At 39.0% G+C, this 24336-nt stretch overlaps 1 protein-coding gene across 2 annotated transcripts; it reads right to left on the reverse strand.

The window, feature by feature from the left end:
- Positions 1-778: 778 nt before the first annotated feature.
- On the reverse strand, positions 779-21298 carry LOC149783529 (uncharacterized). Of its 2 annotated transcripts, none has more exons than XM_089931780.1 (6): positions 21168-21298; positions 20065-20242; positions 17086-17186; positions 16500-16616; positions 14695-14826; positions 779-1757 (listed from the first exon to the last, which is right to left on the reverse strand). In XM_089931780.1, the coding sequence occupies exons 2-6, from the start codon at positions 20222-20224 to the stop codon at positions 1446-1448; spliced, it is 822 nt and encodes a 273-aa protein (XP_089787906.1). In that variant the 5' UTR covers positions 20225-20242; positions 21168-21298; the 3' UTR covers positions 779-1445. The 2 variants fall into 2 exon arrangements, with proteins under 2 accessions (XP_089787906.1, XP_089787907.1); XM_089931781.1 differs by lacking the exon at positions 21168-21298 and adding an exon at positions 21090-21153.
- Positions 21299-24336: the final 3038 nt, after the last annotated feature.

A 24336-nucleotide genomic window follows, 5' to 3' on the forward strand; every position in this document is an offset into this window, starting at 1 on the left:
TACCGGGGCCCCGAGTGGCCGAGTGGTCTAAAGCGCTCTTCGTTACGGATCACTGCCATCTCACCTCTGTCTGCGGCGGTTCGAGTCTAAGATTCAGCCAATGTGGGCATGTGAGAAAGCTTGCCAGTAGCTTCTCGTGGGTCGGTGGTTCTTTCCGGGGTTTTCCGGGTTCTTCCTCCACCATTAATACTGGCCGCCATGTATAGCCCATCGTGCTGAAAAATGGCGTTAAACCCCACAACAACAACAACAACCCTCCTTTACCTAAGCATTTTGACCTATTCGATTGAGAACGTTTTCAACAACACTGTGTGTTAATCGTTAGCAGTGGAAACATCGTGACCTGTAACTACGGTACCGGATTAACCCAACAGTTTGAATCAAGCCTTAGGTCGGATGGTTCACAATTATGTCAGCCCTTACCTCACTTAATACTATATAAAATGTGCAGTTCCTCTGCTCTTGGCCACCTTACCAGGCTGATCACATTACCAGGCTGACACATTGCCAGGTTGGCCACATTGCCAGGTTGGTCACGTTGCCAGGTTGTCTACATTACCAGTTTGGCTCGTATTAATACAAATTATTTACAAAGGTTTAATAACTTTGTTGCAAACATTCAGGCGAGGATTCCTTTTTGCATAAAATATGACCTGCATACATTTTAATTCGATATTATAACCATCTTCAAGAAATTCAAAAAACAACCAAAAACGGATTCGAGAATCATCAGATGTCACTAATACCTGCCTCATTTATGAAGAAAGAAACCACCACGCTACTGTGCATTCATATATTTGTTTGCACCGGTAAATGTTTAATTTTCGAAAAGGATCGTTTTGTAGGTGATGAAATTTGAATAACATAAACTTAAGCATGCTACGTTTCCATAGACATAGACGTACAGAACAATTCTCAATTTGTCGACATTTTTAATGGTATGAGTTTATGGTTGAAATTCATTTCTAAAGCAAACGACGCTGGGGACCTCATTTTAAGCAAAATTTGATTACCAGCAGTTCTGCGTCTGATCATGGTATCTAGAGACAACGTTTGTGTAGCTTACTGTTGTTAATTTCTTCTCAGTTTACTTCTATGCGTGTTTAACTGTAAGTAGTATATTATGTTCATGTATGACCCTATACATTCTAAACAAATTTAAATCTGTGTAACATATTACGGACCTTTCTATTCACATCCGTGCTGTTTAACACTGGCACCAGTTGGCGGCCAGCTCATCAGCAGTATTTGGGGTTTTATAGCGGTGTGAAATCAATTCGCATTTAAATGGCTGCAATGCGCACAATAAGTTCTCTTATCATGTTCAACGTTCTTTTCGCTCGAGCTATATCTGCGCAAATCGTTAGTCACATTGTATAAATTCTAAATCACGTATTCACTCTTCATATCATAGTAGTTGCAGCTATTTTACAATTAGGTCACAGTCATAGTTTTAAAAGTCCCAATTCTTTGATAGCTTTGTACTGATCCGGTATCTCCATCAATGCCTGCAAGGCCAATGCAGCTTGTGGATTTCGTGCTTTTGATGACATGACTTCATGGAAGTTCACAAACTGAAAATTGTCAAAGTTTCGTTCGGGCAACCCATCGTCGAATTCTTTCATGACCTCCCAGGGTCCGTCTCCTACCCCTACCATTATTATAGACAGGGGAAATTTGGACGCTTCAACTAGGACCTCCTTTGTGTTATCCTCGTCAGTGATTTGGCCATCTGCAGCAATCACGAGAATATGATACTGGAATTAAAATAAGAATATACTATTAATATATTTACATCAATAAATCTGAAAATAATATTATTATATTTACATCAACAAATCTGAGAAACAAGGATTACGTGCTGATAAGTTATTTTTTTATTTTATTTCGTAGTTTATTGTTGAGTAAATATATTAATATGTGACCATAAAATAATTAACACAAATTTTGCATTATCATAAGGTCAGTTAGGTTAGTGGATTTACGGTAAAAGTTTGAGCTAACAACCCCCACCCACACAGTTTTGGTCATCAATCTAGGAGTCTGTACTGTTACTGTTGGTCCTGTGAACGCCTTGTTTAACGGAAACCTACTCAGGCACGCCACATGGATTTGGAGTGTTATACTGAAACCATAGACAATGGCTTACCTCATAGTTAACATTTTAATCTTTTGAACACAAATCCTGCTGTATACAAGGCATAATATTTTACACCATTTATTTTACATAACACGAATGTTATTTTTGGACTAAATGACATGCTGCATTCCATGAAGATATTCGTCGATAAAGACGACATTGGATAGAAAGGATGATTCATAGGCCAAGCGCACAATATTTAGACATCGTGCAATTTAGACTGTTCGCTTAGTAATAAAAATGCAGTAAAATATTTAAGTGTGCTAAACAAACAATAAACTCTACTTGAATGCATTTGGAACATTTTATCTTGAAAGAATATTATCCACACCCCAACAAATAGACGATACATGCTGACAGATATTTTTGAAAATTAGTACACATAAATATAAGATCTTTGTTTGCCATGACACTTTGTACGTTGGAAAATGATACCAAATCTTGACTCTACTGTGTGGTCGAGCCCACATCCAGACTGAAGTATACCTTCATTTAATCAGGGAAGTGTATAAATGAAGCAACCCGAGTCAACCAGAACGGTGCTGGTAAGGTTCTGATCCCATATATGACTTGTTTCATGAGCGGAGTGAGACCAGCAACATTGACCTAAGAAAAGCGAGTGAGTTGTGCAAAGTACACAAAAAGACCGAATGAGCTACCAAGTGTACAAACGAAGCAGCCCAGGTCAATCGGAAAAGCAGTGAAAAGGTGCTGGTTCTATATATGACTTGCATAAAGACCGGGTGAAATTAGCCCACTTAACTGTAATAAAAAAGATTGAACTTAGAGCCACGAATTACAAAGGACAAATGAGCCGCCTTGTTTACAAATGAAGCAGACTAGGCTATAAATGTGCTTGGAATGCGCTAGTTCCACCGTATGACCTGCATAAAGAGCTGGGGGGAAATTAACAACGTTGACCGTTAAATAAAATACAAATTCGGCCCGGAGCAGGAATGCTATTCTAAGGACTCACAGATAAAGGACAGATAAAGGATAACAGATATCAGCTTGATAATTTTAATTTTGATATGTTATCACTCACGTTTCTTAAGCAACAGGCCAAATATAAAACTGGCCTCTTTCGACATTTCATTTTGTCCTCCTGTTATTGTACGTCTGCGTAGTATGGCGTTGGCAATCTGAAAGCTGTCGTTCCTACAGTTATGTCCTTTCGATGGCTTATTTTCAATTTCCATTAACACTTTTCGTGATCTCCTCGCTGGTAACGACTTCTTGGTCTGCAATTAATCAAATTTTTTTGCTATCGATTAGCTAACGGCTACAGTTGAACAACGCCATCGTCTCAGTATTGATAACAGCCACCTGCTGAATAATCTCACATTTGTCTTGTGAGTCTTCAGGCGACCTCGAAGTCAAAGGGGAAGAAAGTTGCGGGAGGTGTTTTGCATCTCTAAATCCACGCGACCGTTTATTTGGGAGCTTCGAACGAGTAGAACTCAAAGTTCATGGATTATGTGATCACGAAGCACAGGTGCCCCATGTCGAGGACGGGGTCTTGTACATCCTCAAAGGATGACATTACAATTAGTATATCGCATCTGTGTTATCTTCGAATAAGGAATCCTTTCATGATGTGGTGTGTGTGCCTTGCAACGCTAACATACCAAACAAACAAATGAGATCCCATGGCCAAGTTTAGAGCGATAATATTATACGTTTCAAATATTATGCAAGGACAGGTTGAACCAGTGAGTCAACTTTTGGCGGGTTAGCTCATTGACAGCCGCACGCGTTTCGGGAGGCATAGTCGTGGTTTTTTACATTGCCAACTTGCAAAGACGTTTGCGCAACGCTACCGCGTCCATCTTGTCTCCGGCGGCAACTAAGGTCGGCAGCGGTTTGTTTGTCTAACTTATGGTGGCCGTCTTCCTAACATCAAAGGCACACGAGTCCACGGACCTGCCTGTTGAGGAAACGACTCTTGTCAGAGCTGTGGAGGCTGCCTACGTCTCGTACTCGTAATAATGTGTTGCGTGCTTCCCATTATTATCTCAAGTGTCTCACATGGGCTTATCGCGGTTTTCCTATGCTGGTGATATCAGCCTAGAGGTATAAACGCGGCTCTTTACATTCTACTATACTTAAAGAGTCGGACGGTTTCAAACACAATGCCGCTAAAAAGTTGTATATTCTCCAAACAGTCTCCTCGCGCACACAAAGCGTGCACATTTACTGTGCTCAGGACATGCTCTCTGTTGCATCCTCTACGTATATGCAGAATACTGGGAGCAAACACTAAGTCGTCTCCTGGAGCGAGACCCCAGTCCAAGTCCTAAAGATCATTTCCACAAGATGGCTAGCTTACACAATGCTTTTCTTCGCTATGTAATTCATGTACTACTTGTCCACCATCCGAGTGACGGCGGCTCGTGCGAGATGATAACTGCTACCTCCTATTATAGGTACGTTTCGTTCCCGGTAGCCTTTCCACATGCGCTGGTTTCTCTTCCGCAAACGGTAACGTTGGGGACTTAACCAATCCATCCCAGGGCGGGCTGCGAATCCTTCTGCCAAAAACTATTGCTTCGTGATGATACATTTTTGGTTGTACAAATAGTCTTTCTGGTCATCCAGCTGGTCTTGGATTGGCTCGTCTGTCTGACATTGCATCATAAGATCGATGGGTTTATAAGCATATTAGTTACTGTTACCGATCTTGCAGTTCTGATGCATATCATGATAGAGGACTTAAGATGGAGCCAGTTGGCGACCACATTAACATCAGCTACGTCCCGGATGGTATAGCGGACTTGGTGAGGATGGGAGCACATAGTGGTTTACTTGCTTTGTGGCCATTTAGGCGCCAGGGTGAGTGAAAGACATATCTCGCATATTCTTTTAGCCATTACTTTATTGTGCTAACCGTGTAGTCGTAAGCAACATAAATGTTTATTGACCATGCAAACAAAACAAAACAAAAATTGAACATTAAAGAGTAACAGAAACTTTAATTATAGGTATCATAGGCTCTTTGTTATCATTCTTCTTCCATTTTTCTTGGGGGGTAGGGTGGCTCCTATGCTACCTTTATTTTTGCATCTCAGCCGTTTATTGACTACACCATGAAGACAAATGACAAATTACGTGGAGCATAGGAGTTATTTTTTCGTGGGAAGATATCTGCGGAAGCGCAGGGAAATGCACACTTTGTGGTGCAGTTAAAGTAGGATGGTCTCAAATACAGAAACCAACAGTGTACTTCTCGTCGTGGAGGTAGATCAAGTTGCCATCCTGGTCCGTCAACGTAAAACGCACTTAATTGATTCGGAGGATGAAGCACGGCGTGTAGACTAGCATTGTCGCCTGTGCTAGATTTTACGTAGGAGCCGCCCACAGCCTTGCATGCAATATATATAGATTTTGTGGCTGTGATCTGCATTAAGCCGGATTTCACGTTGTAGCTCTGGCCAAGAATGGAGCAGATCGCTTGGTGGACCATGCAGGGCTATCCCAAGAGCTCGCGCAAGTCTGAGATTGGGTGCGTATTGGCTTGTCAGGCTTCAGAACTGATATATATCGCTGCGTAAAGGGTTGGCTCATGTAGAAAATGCGAATTTTTTGTGCTATTACCCCTCAGAACTGTTACCTGCTGCTGAACTTCCTGGTTAATGGAGTTTTTTGTATGCCTCCGTTGGTAGATGGACGGTCTTCCAGATGACAACACCATCGGAAAAGACACCAAGATATTGTCATCCACGATGGCTCCGAGTTGGCAGGAGCGGATGTTGGGCCAGCTGTACTAGATTTGAAGAGTCTTAAGGTTGCGCCCCGTGATGGAAAGAATTGGCATCGGTAAGACGACGTCAGACGCTAGCTTTATTGAGCTCTCCGACACCATGTGTTTAGTTTGGGGGGGGGTGTAATCTCTTAAGGATTCGCAGGAAGGTCGAGATGTCACCGCCTATCTGTTGTAATGTTTCCGCTATTGTGTACTTTCGTGGATGTCCATTTCTGTTCGCATTCCAACGCTGCACTGTTATTATGACCTCATTATGAATCTCTTTAACTAGTTAACGCTTTAAATTTTGCCTTGTCTATGTCATCATCCTTTGCAAACTTTGGTAGATGGCGCTCGCCTCGTTGATCATCTCAAGATTTTTGCTGCCAGCTTGGAAAACCCTTATCCGACTTTCTTGCTGTTTAACCAGGTCGTTCGTTCCAATGTAGCAGAGTTGTGTGCTGCAACTGCTAACCGCAAGGCTTCATTAAGCTCTCGGTCAGCTTCTACGGCCGTTTAGATATATGTTTACACTGCGTTGGCGTTCCTTCTTTTATCAGCTCTTGATCTGTTAGCTGACAGATATTAGATTGTATGGCTCTCGGCGCTTTGCACTCCTCACCCCCATCTCCAGTTGTCGTGCACTTTTAAATAAATTGCTCTACCTCTGGACCACATGTCTGTTTATCCACAGATACATCTCGAAATACCCAGTTTGCCCAATCTTTCTTCGAAGTACTTCGGAAACGTCTGTTTGTCTTTCCACATCAGCAACAGAATTTGCTACTTTGTATTGTTTGCTTAATTTCCACTCAGCCTCAACAACCACGTCACACCTATTCAGGACAAACCGACACTTTTCTCTTTAAAACATCTGTGACCATTTAACTATGGCTGACTTGTACTCGGGTGACTTTTGTAGGGTAGGGCTCACAGAATGTCAACGTTAATGCGTTTGATCCCTGATTCTTGGACGGGCTCTTTTACCCATTCTGTAATCAGCGTAGATTTCCTAGGCGGCCTTTGGGGCATGGACAATGGCTTCGATGGTGACCATGGCTAGCTTTATGAGTGATTCAACGTTTTTCGTGAAGTCAGAGGGAATACAGGCGGGCAGAGCTGATAGAAGAGACTCAACCAAGTGCCTGGGAGTCGGATCTGGATCTATTCATTTGATGGGAGCTGAAGACTAAAACTACATCCTCCCCACCCCCCTCGCCCACAGTTCATGATCAATCTTCATTAACTACCACATTGCTTTGTTTTAAGTTTATTTGAGAGTTATCTTCTCGGGTTTCCCTGACAGAGCCATTAATCGGCATCGACATGTGCTCCATTTCCATTACGGTGAGAACACACCCATTCCTGCTCTGCGTAACATGGACACCACAGTACACTTCCTGGCAACTTTTTCGTCATAGCTCTCATTCAGTGTTACCATATTCCATTCGAGCTATTAAAACTGGTCCATCTTTGTAGTTGTCGCTCAATCTGATAATGAGGTGGCTCAAATGAGACAAACTTTATTTAGTAGAACCATCCGTGGATGACCAACAATGCTATAATGTTCATAAGGAATGTATCGAATCTTTAGCGACTGGAGATGATGTTATTGAATTTACCACAGACATCTATGAAGCGTTCCGTCAAGATCTTAACGGGGATCTCAACAATTTGGTAGTTTACGATGATGTTATGCTTGACAAACAAGCAAATCCAGCCAGAATATTTTCACGGGCAAACATAAAAACACAGATGTCATTTACATTACTCAGCGGTACACTCAGATTCTCAAAGTTTTCAGAGATAATTGCAATTGTTTGGTTATTTTTAACAGGGTTGATACACATACGCTGAGAAATAGTTATAAGATATGGTGTCTCGGCGACATGGACATAGGTAAGGTTAAAAACTTCTTCGCACATGCTTAGGAAAACCCGCATGGATTCATCACGATAGGTTAACACGATCCAGCAAAAAATTATCAAATTTGTCTGTATACAAGTCTTTGATTACAGAAATATATTTGTTGTATAATGAACCAGGAAAATATTAACGACATTATCTCTGCGATTGAGTAATTGCAGCAAGTCTCAACAACGATATTGAAAAAATCAACGATGATTATGAGATGATAGAGCAGCGACGGGATGAGGGCAGATACACACTTGCTGCTGGGTACAGATTTGTCAAATTACTCCAACGCGAAATAGAATTGTAGTTGGCGGATTTACATGAACAACATGATAAGGCTAAATTTGTTCCATTGCCAAGCGCCGTTGAGAAACTACGATAAGATCTGACTCGACAATATGAAGCTCGATCAGCTGTAAATGCACGTGCGAGACAGCTGAAAACAACTTGTATTGGAATCTACTAAGATTTTCACAGAATGAGAAGAATAAACCAAAGGTCCAACACATTAACGATAAAAATATGGGTTTTTTGCTATCGACATGCGTTACCTTCTTGGGTTTCCTTTGTTGCTGTTGTTGTTGTTGTTGTTGTTAATTTTTTTCATCATAGTAGGCCCTTTAACCAAATGTCACGCACATACTAACTGACGGCGAATTCTTGACTACGTGTGTCCAATAAATTACCGTCTTGGTCGGTTGGACGAAAATGTATTCGTTGCAGCGATCGATTATGACATCGCAAATAAACAGGATTAGTTGGCACCAATATAATCAAAAGACCCGGTGGACATCCGGAGAATAACTGTAAGGAACATATCCCTGTTGACTCTGCCCTTTTAATGCTTGCCCAGACGCGGTATAGCTACCACAGACTGCGTCACAGACCAGATTTACAGAAATCGTCGATGTGATTTTGACAATACCCGGCGATACATGAAGACCACCATCCGCTTGATCATTGCTATGTTGGAGAATACTTTCTGGACTTTTTTATTATTTCCCATTTCGCATATATCTCGGAAAATATTCTCCAATTATGTCACTGAGAACTTTTAGCGTAATCCAACCCGGGTAGTTTGAACGTAGTCAGCTGGTCTTGTGTGATCTTAAATTAAAAAAGAAATGCAGTTTTGTTTTTACGCCGTTTACACCCATCATATCACCTTGTGAATCGCTGTGTCTATTACGGATGTTTGAATGAATTCAGCATCAGATTTCACCTGATTCAGATGCTGTACTAAATAACTGATTTTGTGTTTAAGATCATAATTTGGGTACTCAAGTATATACTTATACATCAGATCCCTTAGATTTCTTTGTTCAGATCTATATTCTTCCGCTAATAAATCGGTTAATACCAAAGTATGTTTATTTAATCTATGAATCTCTCCAGGAAGTCTTACCCACCCACTCCGAAAAATATCATCATAGTACCATGTCACGTTTTCTTTACCATGTTGTATTTTCTCTATTTCCGGTAGGGGTGATCTTATTTAACATAACTTTGCAATTTTATTATATAATGATCAAAATTTGGACTTTTCATGAATATTTGTTTGCTTATAAATAATCAGATCGTTGTGGTAGTGGTGGTGGTCCAACATAAGCTTTCTGCGGCCATCCCAGCACAGTTCTGATTGATGATTTATATATGTCGACGGGTAATTAGGTGTTGTGTTGATATTTCAATGACGACAATAAGTATTGGCTAGTGTACCTTGACAGCGGTCTTTGATTATTTTCCTATTATAGATTTAATTCTACGCTGAAGATCATCTCTTTTTTTTGTTCGATTTCAAATGATTTTGTTGGGATAGTAACGAATTCCCAGACGGGAGATGTTCCAGCGCTGTGGTTTTGCGAGAATATCAGCGCATTATTAGCGTCTATTGTTATCGTTGTCGTCGCATTTATTTGTTGCCAGGTCATCGTCTGATTTTGGTTCCCTCGCAAAGATAACTGTATTTCTGCTCATCTTGAGATCACCATACATTATATCTCTACATTATGTCCCTAGTTCTTATAATACATACAGCAATCTCTCCCATGATTGTCAGAGGTTATTTCTCCGACTGTTTAATTTAACCGGTTTTAGTAAACACTATTAAGTTATTTTCGGTGGCATCCGTAATTCGTGGCATAGTATCTGTCAACGAGATCTTCTCGTCTTTAACCGTTCTTGCTGATCATGAAAAACAACAACCGAATTTTTGTCAACATCGGCGAGAGGCAAAAGATCGGCAAGTTCGTCTCGTGTTGCATATTTGGATAAATCAATGTTATCCTGGGGCTCGCAGATTTTCCGTAAATATCTACCATTATAAATGTGAGTTGGGCGTTGTACAGAAGAAACGAACACACCATCGGTCGTTGGGTTTACGATACAATCAAAAGAAAAAAAGGAAAAACAAACATATAACAAAACAGAACAAATGCTTGAATATACAATTCCACAAACGAGACAAATACGATACACAACCCGCACGTCATAATAGGCGTAGACACATATTGGTGGATCCGTTATTGTCTGTGTTGGTAATTTTGAATACCAGATTGGTATGTCACCGGCTAAGACCGTATACCGTAAAATTTCTTTTGCTGACGCCAATCCATACGAATCGAAATAAACAACTCCACGTTGATCAACCGCATATGCAAACCAATGAATACCTGGACCAGAATGTCCATGGTGATTAATAATACCGGTTTCAACATGGTTTGGTTTTTCCGGTAATTGATCACGCATGAAAACACCTCTGAAACGTTTTATGTTTAATCGCCGATCATTATCAAGTAAATCAAAATTGGACACGGGAAGCTTTAACGAAGCGTCCCCGGTAGTCTCAGACCTTGACCATAACGCTTTCCTGGTAATCTTAGACCCCGTCCCTTTATTGAGATGTTTATACCGTGTCCTGTTGCTCTTTTCAGTGCCATGCCAGAAGCTGTTTCAACAGCTCCAAGAGTTTCTGCTTTTGCAACAGCTGAAACCGCCGTCTGCAAATATCGCTGGTAACGCCACTAAAAAATGAAAGATAGCGCCATTTGTATGTTGTGTCGCTGATCGCATTCGCAGAAAGGTAAAGTCTGATTTCTTGGCGTTATTGTAGTGTTTGAGCTAACGTTCAATCAACGACAATTTATATGTGCCCTGCATTTTGGACCCAATTGTCGATTGCAGTTTTTTAATTTGACCGGGTGTCAGAGTGACATTGACGTGATGATACGACAGTATAGCATCATGAATGATCTAATTACAGATCGACTGCAATCCAATTACATGTTCGGAAAACACATTTTGTGCGGGCGCATCAATCACTCTCATTCATCCTTCAACACCTTCAAGCAACATTATTTTTTTCTGACAATATAACAGCGCTTACTCTATAACCACTGGTTGGTAATCGTGCTACACGAGCTCGAAAGTGTATGTCGACGATAGATTGTCTAAACAAATCCAAGTGTTCCAGTGAGAAATAATAGACCGGATACAGCGTTGAAGAATCACGTTGAGATATCTGCAAACCAGAATCAGCATTCTGAACACGCCCCATAAATGACATCAAGCGATAATACGCACGTGCAACATGGTTCTTTTCAAAATTTATTAACACTTCTTTGGATGGTTCTTGATGTCCATTTATTCTCATAGAAACTTTACTTACTCCGAGAGTATCAAACACCATTGGGGTTCGCTCTTGTGAATCTACTCTGACTGTGATGCTTTCTGCCATGTAAATAAACTAACAACATTACTCTGGACACTATGGTCATGGCCAACCATTACAGCGTTGACTTGCCCCGTTGTCCATGAAAGGTAGCAACCGCTGTTCTGCAACGAGCGATGGCGTCATTGTAGGCATCCACCAATGAAAGTTTTGTTAGTCTCATTTTACAAGCATCAATTGTATTGAGTCACCAGATTGCGTCGTTGTTGATGGCTTTTCTGACAAGTATTACATTTATAACGTATGGAGAATCCAAAGATATATGACAGCGGAATTACATAAGAAAAGTCTTCATCGTCATTTAACATTTTCTCTCTCAACGTGCTGAGAATCATCAGTTGAAATTTTCATCCATCGATGCGACTTCATCTCCAGCGCCGTTTATTATTATGTTATTGCCATTACAGGCAAACATCATCGACGGACCAATAGACCTTGAATAATCATCGGAATATCTTGCGAAGCAGAGTATCGCCGTGGCAACGTCAGCGTTTTCGATACATGATTCAATGTTTTTTCCTTCAATGATGCACGTGGCACTAATTTAAAAAAAAAAACAAAACACGTCATTACACCATTATTAACAAAACCAGCTCGATCTAAACTTCCGTATACTGTATCATCTGCTTGCAGACGCTTCCCTTGATCTCGGTAAATGAATCGGCGGGCAATAAAAATCGGCTTGTATCCTGAACTTGTAGTTCGATTCGTCCAAGTGCGTCAGGTATACGTGCATCATAAGAATAATACTGATAATCACGCACTGATTCATCTTCGAGGACTGATGCATCCATGTCAAATGCTGGATCAGATACACGCTTGAAATTTTTTATTTATATTAGTTGTTTTCTAAAACGACCGTCGAGCAGACCACTTCCCGCTATTAGACTTGATGTTATATTTTTTCTCTCTCAACAGCTACTTGTTGTTTTGTCGGTGATGGTACTCCAGCTAATTCTTTGAACCGCTCATTTGCAGCTTGATTTATTAATTTGCTTGGTGGCATAACTTCCGTGCTGGGTAGTTTTACTGGCTGTTATTTTCGTTGCAAGTCTGTCTTTGATCGCCGAGAATGCTTTACTAGCAACAGCACCAATAGTGCCAATACCCTTATCACGAACAAATTTCCATGGCTTTCATACCTAATTGTTAGGCAAATGGGATAGCTTTTTGGTGATATATATCTGATATATATTTGACCCAATCGGCGTATTTTAGGGTATAAATATGTTCAGGTGTTACGTATTTATCTCTAGCACGATATCCATATGCGACTATATAAATTACATGGTCTGGATCCCTGATAGTGCCAATACCTTCCTCATTAAATTGATCTAATATATTAGTTCTAATCTTTGGTGATGGCGGCTGAACTTTGGATGGTAGCTGAACTGCTGGTGGAGGTGGTTGAAGAAGGCCAGCAATATCAACTGTTAATGTCTCAATAGCTTTTTGTGTTCATGCAGTCGCTGTTACAATTTTTTGGGTTGGTTCGACAATTAGTTTAAATAGCTGTTCTGTGAGCAATGTAAATTCAACATGAGCTTCCTGGTGCTGTTTTACAAAATCACGGACTGGAAGATACTTCTTAAATGCGTACAGTCGTTGCCAAGCTTATTTAGCTGTATGCGCTTCCATGGTAAGTGCAGAATCACTCATTATTATTATCATTATTATTATTATTACAACAACGATTTCATTAAAGACAACTAAGCCATCAGATTAACAACATTTTACTTTATTAAAGTGACGTAACATAATTTTTGTCAACTACAATGGATTGCCGAAATTGTCGGAAATTCAATTTGACTCAAAATTTAGACATTGCCCTGGTCACGTGTTTGCGCTAAAAAATGCATATGCGATATTAATGACACGCAGGGGTTCCCAGCTATTTATACATTGCCCTGGTCACGTGGTTGACTTTCCTACTGGAATTTACGAAGGCAAAAATCGATTATTGCACACTGTGTAGAAACATATCTGCTACATTAAATAGAAATAAATTAAACGATCTGAATACGTGTGTATGTTCAATTTCTGTTCAGTAAGGGTATGCTCATATAAATTATTTTATCGTATATTCTTAAGTGATACAGAGACCGAAGTGGCTAAAGCGTACAGACAAACTTTCAATGAACAAGTGGAAACTACTTCATGGGTTCGAGTCCGAAACGAAAAACGCGATAGACAAATTGTCAGCGTCTACGAGGGTAATTAAAATCTTGCAAAAACAAATAACCAGGTGCAACTTGCCTCCCCCCCCCCCCCCCGCCCCAAAATGTGCGTTCATTTTATAGCGCCTGAGGTTCACTGGGGTGGGTGTGCTTGATTATAAATTAACAAACTAAAATACAGCCTGGACAGCCTTCTGAATCTCTAAAATTTCGTTTCGCACTAAGGGATGTGTTCACGCAAAATTGGAAAAACAAAAATCCTCTGAATCTCTACAAGATTCAACCATTGCAATGGGAAAAGAAAACAATTACTCTTGATTTAGAGAATATCCAACGTCATTTAATCTGGTCGCGGGAACTTCCTTTTGCTATTTTGCTTTAGGTCAGATAAATGTACCGGTCTACCACCCCCATCCCCACTCAGTAACGTACTCGTGTATAAAAGTCAACACTACGTGACTAAAACAACATTTGTTTTAGCCCCCATTTTGAAATCTTGATGAAGGGATCCCAAAAAAATCAGTAGTCACTTGTTTTTTGGTCGGGACTTCCTCCCCCACCCACCCCCCACCCCCGCTGATCCCGGCATGCCGAAGTGGCTTCGGCATGCCGGGATTGTCTGCTCAGAAACAAAGTATAGGCACAACACCTTCATTTATATCTACTACATTTTATTTAAAACATAGTATATTACCATTAGTCTTGAAGGCATTGCAATTGGACTTGATCCCTAAATATAACGATGTAAAAGATCAGCTTTGTGAAACAAACGAAACAGTAATATTTTATAGACTGGTATATAAGTTTCTTTACCAAATTTAGCGAAACAAGTGAAAGTATTGTTTTCTTCTCTTGAGTCTTTGAAGCGCACCCAACTTATATTCTAAACGGTAAATTTAGGAAAAGAACTTGTACAAATGTTGCGACAACATAATTGTGCATGTTGAGAACATAAAATGCTGACTGAAGCGCAAAGAATACTTAAACATACTTTTTTAGTTTCTTTAACCACTTCTATGGCTTTCTTGATCAGTGGTGCAAGATTGGTTGGCCCGCTCATTTTAACAGTGGGTGTCACTTTGTTGTATATATTCAGCACTTCATCAAAACCATTGCAAAATCCCTGAAAAAAAGATGTGAAACAATTATGAATCCCGCTCAGAACTAATCCTATCTATCTATCTATCTATCTATCTATCTATCTATCTATATATATATATATATATATATATATATATATATATATATATATATATATATATATATATATATATATCCAGCCAGCCAGCCAGCCATCTATCTATCTATCTATCTATCTATCTATCTATCTATCTATCTATCTATCTATCTATCTATGGATATATATCTTTTCCAGGTAGTATTTAAAATGGTCTGCATCTTTTTCTCCTCTTTGACCTGACACTTCTGACTCATACTTACATACAGTAGCATACATACATACATACATACATACATACATACATACATACATACATACATACATACATACATACATACATGCATGCATGCATACATACATACATACATACATACATACATACATACATACATGCATATACATAGATACATACATACTGCTATGCATATTTAATTTGCATTGTTTGCTTGGTTTTTTATTTTTTTTATTTCATTTTTATATGTTATTGTAATATAAACGTTGAATGTTGCACTTAACCTTGTCCAGATCAAGTTAGTTTTCTACTTAACCTGAATTATTAACCTTCTTTATTCTGTAAACAGCTAAAACATAGCTAAAATAATCTCTATGTGTATGGCTTTGTTATTAGGATAATTATTATTAGAAGTAAACATGTTTATTTGGTTCTGGGTCTAGGTTATTGGAATGACCCTAAATTATATGTGGTGTACCTGACATATCCCAAGTTCCATTTGTAACTAACATTTTATTTTATGAACATTTAGAACGTTCCAAACTGAGACTTTCCATTAGGTACAAATTTCTATTAGAAAATGTTATTTGTGACCTGAGGTCAAATAGAGGACTATATGATCTTGTTACTGTACAAATTATTTATGCATTCTTTAAGATCTGAACAGGATCAATTTTATTAATGCCGTGACAAGACGTCATTTGGGCTGAAATTGGATTTATTCAAATTATATACAAAGTGCTCATAGAAAATAAAATTCACGGAAATAATGACGAATTTACAGTGAAATTTCAAGTAAGGATTTGAAGATTATGATTGTATTGCTGTGAGTCGACAAAAGGCTGTTGTTTCATGACCACGACAGGGTCTATTACAGGCGCATCAACACTTTCAGCGTCGGATTTAATTTGGAATGCCACTAAAGTTTATTCAAAACCTTTATCATTTGGAGCTGTGTCTGTAATTATTTGGAATTTAATTTGCAATACCTTATGCTTTTTTTACATTTTTACTTTTTATTCTAAGGCAATAAATTATTTGATAAATTTTGCAAAGCTTGTTGCCGCTCACTCTTTTCTGTTAGTTATTCTAAAACCCATAGAGTCGTAATATACATACATACACACACACACACACACACATACATACATACATACATATACATACATACATACATACATACATACAATTGTGTATGCGTGTGCATGTGCGTGCGTGCGTGCGTGTGTGTGTGTGTGTGTGTGTGTGTGTGTGGCAATATAAGGAAAGCAAATGTAAGAGAAGAAAATTGTCATTTCAGGTTTAGTTATTAACTTGACAGGTTCTCAAATTAATTTCGTAACAACCTGCAGGTGAAATACTTGCACTGAAACAGAATGCATACCTTCTCTTTCAAGGAAAATACGGACTCTCCTTTTGTCTTTGCATCACCAAATCCAAAAACTGGAATAATTCCATCGTCATCAAATGACTCCAGTGTTTCCCCAAATATGCATATTATCTGAAATAAATTAATTGACGTGTTACATCGTGACGATAAACTGAGGAGGATACGTGATATCATATTCAACTAGTTACTACTGCCCGATTAAAATGTTATATTCACGTTAATAACTGCAATCTGCATTTGATTTGGTTTTTGTTGGAATATTATATATAAGTCGGTATATGAGAAAAGACGAAGGAAAACGACTGAACCATTTACGGTCGAAGTAGCATCGACTCGTATGTTTTTCGATGTTCGTTGACCTCGAAATACGTGACATGTGACCTATCACCTCTCCTTTTATTTTGTGGTTCAACATGCAAATGCTTCTGAAATATTATTTTTTGCTATAAAATATCAAAAGTTAATACTGGATGAAATGAAGAAGAAAAAAACAGGCACACGGAAGGCATTGAAACTTTTATTTCATTCTTTGCCGTAATATGTGCTGCAGTTCATATAAAAAGAGAAATAAATGGAAAACCTGTTGATATGGATTGACTACTGCAGATGAGACATCGTGTAACGATTTTCCACCAAACGTCTTCATTCCCTGGACACGATTACTCATGGTGTAGTCTATTCCTGAAAAAGAAAGTCTAGTTTAACATTAAGGCCTGACAAATGGTAACTCCAGAAACAAGGGGCCGCCAAAGTATATTCTAACATCAAGACCTTACAAACGGTAATCCCAGAGCCCATCGGCTACCAAAGTTTATTCTAACATCAAGGCCTGACAAATAGTAACTCCATAGCCCACTGTCTACCAAAATATATCCTAACATCGAGGCCTTACAAATGGTAATCCCATAACCTAGTGGCTACCAAAGTATATTCTAACATCGAGGCCTTACAAATGGTAATCCCATAACCTAGTGGCTACCAAAGTATATTCGAACATCGAGGTATGACACATGGTGATCCCAGAAACCAGTGGCTACGAAAATAGTTTCTATCAAGGCCTGAAAAATTTTCATACCAGAGCCCAGTGGCTATCAAAGTTCAGGGTATTGTCTACCATAGTATTGCAGTCATATACCCTGGTGGGATTCAGACATAATGCCATGAATTGCTATTTCCTTCCGTAGGTATTTGGAGTGAATTACAAACAAAACAAATTAGCAAAAAAAAACCAGTAATTATTGATTAAACATGTGATGTGTGAAACTAACTGGTTTATATGCAAACGACTAGTTTTCTTTCTCTTTCTGTGGGCGAATGAATATTATTTGGGCTACCGGGTATATTTTCTATTAAACCACTGAGATATCATTTGATGTTTTGGAATGTTATTGCATTTATGTGGTCTGTTCTGATCAAACTGAATTTAGTAGAAAATATTTTGTAGTGGAGCTCCCTAGGCTACACTGCCTCGAGTTGCACTATATCGGGTTCTTTATGATATGTCTTTGTATTTGGAGTGATGGTACCCCGCTGTATATGTCTGAGGACTGGCGCTTCTGAGTGCGACAGAGTTCTACCCCAAGGTGATACCGAAATTATCGTCGACCAGGTCGTGATCGCAGATCGTTACTCATTCTAGATCGACAGAGAAAGACGAAAATGATGAAATAATGAGGGAAGAGATATCTTCAGTTAAAATGTGTATTATCGCAATGTCGTGATTCCAAGATTTTCGCGCTTCTTGAAGCTTTGTACTACAGCACCTGTATTCTGGTCGACAAAAGATCTAGTCTTTTTACATTCCTCAGCTTGGCCCTTTTCTGTTTGGCTAGCTACGACGAAATGTGCTTGCTCCGGCTGGGTGTTTTTACACGTGTGCTGCTTCGCTTGTCAAGTTATGTTGGCACCCCATGACTCCGTTCCAGCAGATGTTGGTAAAGAGCTGGAGATGTCACCCTGTTTGTTGTTTCTAAAGGTCATGGTTTGTGATTTATGTATCCCTCGTCCTCCCAGTTCTTGATTTCATATGTGTTTTTGTTTTGTTTGTAATCTCGTTTTTTTGTAAATGTTTAATTTTATTATTATTTTTTATGTATTTTTTTATTTTTTCTTGCCGACAGGGTTGATCTCTGTTCCGTTTCGCCATATTTATCAGGACGCCTTCACACAGAGCTCTTCATAACACACTGCCATTGCAACCGCATTTGGACCGTATATATGCCCCCAACAGGCGGAATCACGTGACCAAAAACTAAGAAGCTAGATGGTGCTACAAAGCCCACTAACATCAAAGTCAAACATAAATTTTAACGAAATGAACATTGCTGTTCATGTATTGTATTTTTTAAATTCCAATATATTCCATTTTTAACGAAACTTTGCATGCACATGTATTTGGTTTACCTGCATATTTTGCTGGCTCCTGTAAGTAATATGCAGGTAGATGAAATTGGTCGCAGTTGATTAAACTATAAACTTTTTCCTATAATAGGTCTACACAAATCAAGCAAATAAACACAATTAGACTACATCAAGCTGGTTTAAGCATCGGACCAGATGCTCTATTTCGAAGATATAACTGACGCAAAACAAATAAATCCAAAGCTGTGAAGCCTGTCAACATCACTGGTTGCTGTCTATCATAAAAGTATAAATATGCAGTCAAATACATACAATCCAATTCTGAGCTTTACTATATATGAGAGAGAGAGAGAGAGAGAGAGAGAGAGAGAGAAATCTTGTCAGTCGGTACGGTATGTATGATCTAATTTAATGATTATATGTACGTTATGTTACAATTCAACCGGAATATAAATACCTTTGGTACCGACTACACTCTTTAACGCAGTAGAAAAACTTTTTTGTTTCGATAACGAATTTCTGCGTTTGAATCCCGCTCAGAAAATGAATAAAGACGCCCTGTAAAGCAGATGCGATTCGTTATGCAATCAAATGATCGTAATATCAATATCAGACTTCAGAACTATGTGTTTATGAAACAATATAAAAAATAGGAATACCATATATAATGCACTCAACAATGAAACGGAAGTCGTTTTCTATATATATGTATATTTGCAGTATGATTTGGGGGGGTCACGTGACACACACACCCCTTGACTATGCTGCGGGCGCCCACGGCTGAGGTTTCAAAAGAATGAATTGAAATGTTTGTGAGGTCCCTGAAGCAATTTCAATATTAGTTTGAAAATAATTTGACCAGGATCCGTTTGAAACTAAGACGAAACCCAGTTGCACTTGACGCTAGAAATTTAGTGACACTAGCTCTACTCGAACATCAGAATTCCACTATATGTTTGAGATCATCTTTGTGTAACTGTGCGTAAGTAAGAAAGTATCCTTTTTCTAGGTATTTGTTCCAAAGTTTTCTGCTTATTAATTGATCAATTAAGAATAACAACGATGCACGCTTTGCTGTGTAGAAACAACTGAATAAAAGAACGGGAACCCTGAAACGTTTGTACAATGCCAAATGTTTGTAACCCTATACAATGTAAACAATGAACAAAATGAAACCGATATGAAATCTGAAGGTTACCAATAATCAGTCCACATTCCTTGACACCTTCTTGCTTGATAGCTTGGCTAACGGTTCCAAGGGAGGTAAATCTATCCCGTATATTGGGGCATGAACGTGCTTTACGTAGTACCCCTTGTTCAAAATATTCATCGGAGCAAAATTCTTCTTCTGCGCTCATGATTTAGCAAGTCTGAAACTGAAACAGCATTTTAAAATAAAAATTATTAGTATCCACGTATCAATCCATGTATCCATCTGTATATCCGTCCTTGTATCAATCTATATATCCGGCCATGTATCCATGCACGCAAACACATAATCATTTATATGTGCATAAAATGTATTCTCTGTTATTAGTATTATTATATGTATGTATTATTATATGGGCATATTGTAATGCCCATGATACATATCGACCATGGAATGCATTGCACACACACACACACACACACACACACACACGTCATCCTTATCCCCCACCCCTCCTCCAGAACTTCGGACAGTATAAAATGTTTGAGCACTTATCAAAAAGAAAAGAAAATCATTATAATAAAATGTAAGTATCAGTATGCAATTCCATGTTCCTTTATATTAATTACTATATTAATTACTACAGATCACTTTCATTCCGTTTCCACTTCCCCGATACATAGTTCCATTTCATTCTCCCACATATACAAGAAACATATATTTAAAAAATGTGACATGGCATGTGTATAAAGAGGCATTGCAGACTGTGTTCGTGACTGGCTGACTTTCACGTCCCTTACATACTGTCCACACATACTAGTTGCACATTAGTGTCATTGCAGAGTAACACACGGAAAAAGATCATCCGCCCACCTAACCCACCCCTTTTTCGTAAAGCAGTAATCATATTTCTGTACCAGACCAATGCAAAACAACATTTCCAGGTAGGGAACGCAGCTGAATGTCACGCCCATTATAGACTGTCTGAGCTTTGTTACTAACGTAAGCTATATCCTCTAAAACAAAACTTATCTACTCGTCATGCATTGCCATATTATAGGTTTATAACATACCATTACAAAACACAAACTCCAGGTAAGTTACACCTCGTTGCTACCAACTATTGCCATAGGAAATAGGTTAAAACTCACCTCCTTATCAAGTAAACGCCATATTCCGCTGCTTTACTATACAAAAAACGAAACCACAGTTCCGGGAAGCATTCCTTTGTGTTATGAAATGGGCCCTGCGTGATTCCCATTACACTACCTCTAGATCCTGAATAATGGACAATGGGAATCATTTTCTATAGTACTTCCCGAGCAGTAAGAAGTTTACGTTCATGCAAAGTTAGCTCTCCCCAATGAATACATACCAATATGACTAATAGCAAATATTCCATGAGGACTATTTATTACCTTGAACCCATCCCTCTCTTTCGGGGAAACATGTTCTCTCCATCTTTTATATTATTATTATTATTAGTAGTAGTAGTAGTAGTAGTAGTAGTAGTAGTGGTAGTAGTAGTATTTCCACAGGCCCTGGTTGGTCATTTCACGATATAGTAATAAAAGCAAAAACGGGCCGGGTGATCCAAGTTAGAAAATCGTCCAACTTCTACAAAAGTTTCTGTTTATCAAAACCGATCACTTCCATTTTGACAGTATGGCATCGTGGACTACATTCAAGAGCTACTAAACCCCATCGTGGACTACATTCAAGAACTACTAAAGCCTGAAATATTCGTCAGCTAGTAAAATCTATGCAACGACGAAAATGAAGAGTTTGAAACAGAAGTAGTAGTATATGGGGAAACCCTGGGGTCTCTGGGACTTCTATGTTAAATTTGGAGGGTTGTACCCTGGGGTCAGTGGGAGTTTAACATGGGTGGGATACTCTAAGTTCAACGGGAATTTAACATAGGGAATGTATAGCGACAATGTATTGGGACTGTATAGGGACAAGGGGAATTTAACATAGCGACAAGTAATTGGGACTGTTTAGGGTCTATAGAAATCCCAGTCAAAAAGGTCGTGAAGCTGTTTAGGGTCTATGGGAAATTTAACATGGGGCAAAACCTGGGAATTGTATAGGGTCAATGAAAGTCCCAGTGAAAAATGTGTCCCGTGACTATGGGGTATATGGGTATTTAACATGGTTTTGCATGTATAGGGACAATGGGAATTTAGCATGGGAATGGCACCTGGGGAATTGAACATCGGTGATGTCTTAGTGTTCAAAGGGTCAAAACTATTCATAGGATGAAATGCATTTATAGAGACAAAGTTTGATAGGGAGAAACATAGACATACAGAAACAAACAATTATACATTCAAGCAAAAAAGATGGAAACACACAGAAAAGAGAACAGAAATGTTCCAAAGAAAGACTCACATACAGAATAGAGACTCCAAAAAGAAAAGTCTGTTGTATGGGTACAAATCATTTATTCAAGTATATATATATATATATATATATATATATATATATATATATATATATATATATATATATATATATATATATATATATATATGGGCTCTCTGGCCTGTGATTTGGTCTAAGCACTATCCTTTTAATACATAAACATTAGGACATGAAACAAACCTATTTACGAGTTATTTAGTTTTTGGTTCTAGTAAACTACTTTTTAAAAATTCACGCCTTTTTAAAAAGCAATTCATATACAACGTATTTATAGTAAATGTTCATTTATAAGAAAAAGCTAAAACAAAACAAGTAACAAGCAATCAGATTGGATAAAGTTCATGTTTCTCTCTATATCCGTCACACACGTTGTTTAAAATCTGGTCAGCTACCATTTGTGTCCCAGCTAGTTGTTTGCCATCACGTACTCCCTTTCATTCGTAAATCTGATGTTATGGCTATCGTGCTAGGTACACCTATCGGTAATCAGATCAAGTGCAGTCATTCTTTTCTTCCCTTGAAGGTACAATATATGCCATATGAATGGTCACTTTTCCATCGGTGATGTCAAATTGTTCTCTCATCGTCCGCACGTCTTTAACAGTCCTCAAAAGTTTGGAAGAAGTTAATTCTGCAGGTGTGGTAAACCAGAGACACACAGGTGAGATCAAGCTGTCATGATACATAGATGGGTTCAAACGACCTCGATCTTTGACTTGGCACTGACGTTTGAGTTCATCCAACAGTGAGTCAAGTATGTCCGTAATGACACCTGCTACTTCCTCGGGTAGAACGTCAGACGCGAAGTCTTTAATTTCACCGTGTGGGTGTAAGTTGTCGTCCTACATTTTCTCGTGGTCGCTGTCTGAGTCATTTAGACGCTAAAATACTCATTTAGGTCTACTGAATCTTTTTCCTTCTTGTACGCACTTTGCTGTGACGGTATGGTGGTGAAAGAGGTCAATGATGTTTGTTCCTTCTCTTTTTTCATCTGCATAGAGTGATTCATCTTTCAAGTCGCTTGTCCTTGCAATGAAGTGTCGTTCTTGGAACTCGTCACTTTTTATACTTGGTGTTGTCAGCAGGTCCATAAGGTAAAGTCGTGTGGTCTGTAAGTTGCACTGGTTGCACGTAGTTTGTCATGGGGTTAGTGCATAAACAACTAAGATGTGGTACTGCATTGGTGATGTGATCGTAAGGTATAACATCACACCTGAGTTTCTCGTTGGACTTGAGTCTTATGCTCGATACTTGCTGTTTGAAAAGATTCATGTTTCTCGATTGGTCTTGGTAGTTACAATGAACTATCGGTCTTGGACGTTGTCCCTTTTTATATGCTGACCAATATCGATGTGACCGAACGGCAAAGTGAAGTGGTTGCAAAGCCCAACTCTCTTCTGGTACACGATTTGATAGACTTTTTCCAAGGATCGACAGACGATTTGTTGTGCGCGTAAACGTACAATCTTGTTCTGTTCACGGACGGTCACTTTAAAGTTTCCATCCTGTCCAGACTTCAAGGCTTCTTTCAATACGCCAAAGTTCATTAGTCGACTGTTGCGATAATTGAGAGTCAATCCTTTCACTTTACACTCCGTGTGTACTTTTCCTTGTTGGTCCCTGTATTCGTATCAGTAATGTGTAGGACCGCCACTTGCAAAGCTTAGAATCTTTTCGTCGGGGTGCTCGTCTGTCCCGGCTCCTAAACGGTCTCCTCCAATGTCAAGGTGACGTTGACCCAGGAGTTCGATGTAGATGCAACTGTCCGTGTCAAAATACAGGACGAAATTTCCTAACAGTTACAAAGCTTCGTACAATTTCAAGTGCGCACAGACTGTCACGTAAGCTGCAATGATGACATTTCCAAATTCGTCGACTTCTACAAAGTCCAGT

The sequence above is a fragment of the Sinohyriopsis cumingii genome, chromosome 14 (assembly GCF_028554795.1).
Source record: "Sinohyriopsis cumingii isolate HCF-2022 chromosome 14, ASM2855479v2, whole genome shotgun sequence".
In the NCBI taxonomy this organism is placed as follows: domain Eukaryota; kingdom Metazoa; phylum Mollusca; class Bivalvia; order Unionida; family Unionidae; genus Sinohyriopsis; species Sinohyriopsis cumingii.

What these genes read in the sequence shown, in the direction of transcription:
- LOC149783529 (XM_089931780.1), bottom strand. Translation starts at nt 20,224, where the DNA reads ATGAGCGCAGAAGAAGAATTTTGCTCCGATGAATATTTTGAACAAGGG. An exon ending in TATTTTCCTTGAAAGAGAAG is followed by an intron (nt 14,827 to 16,499) that starts GTATGCATTCTG and finishes TCTTTTTTTCAG; the next exon opens with GGATTTTGCAATGGTTTTGA. An exon ending in TGGTTAAAGAAACTAAAAAA is followed by an intron (nt 1,758 to 14,694) that starts GTATGTTTAAGT and finishes TTTTAATTCCAG; the next exon opens with TATCATATTCTCGTGATTGC.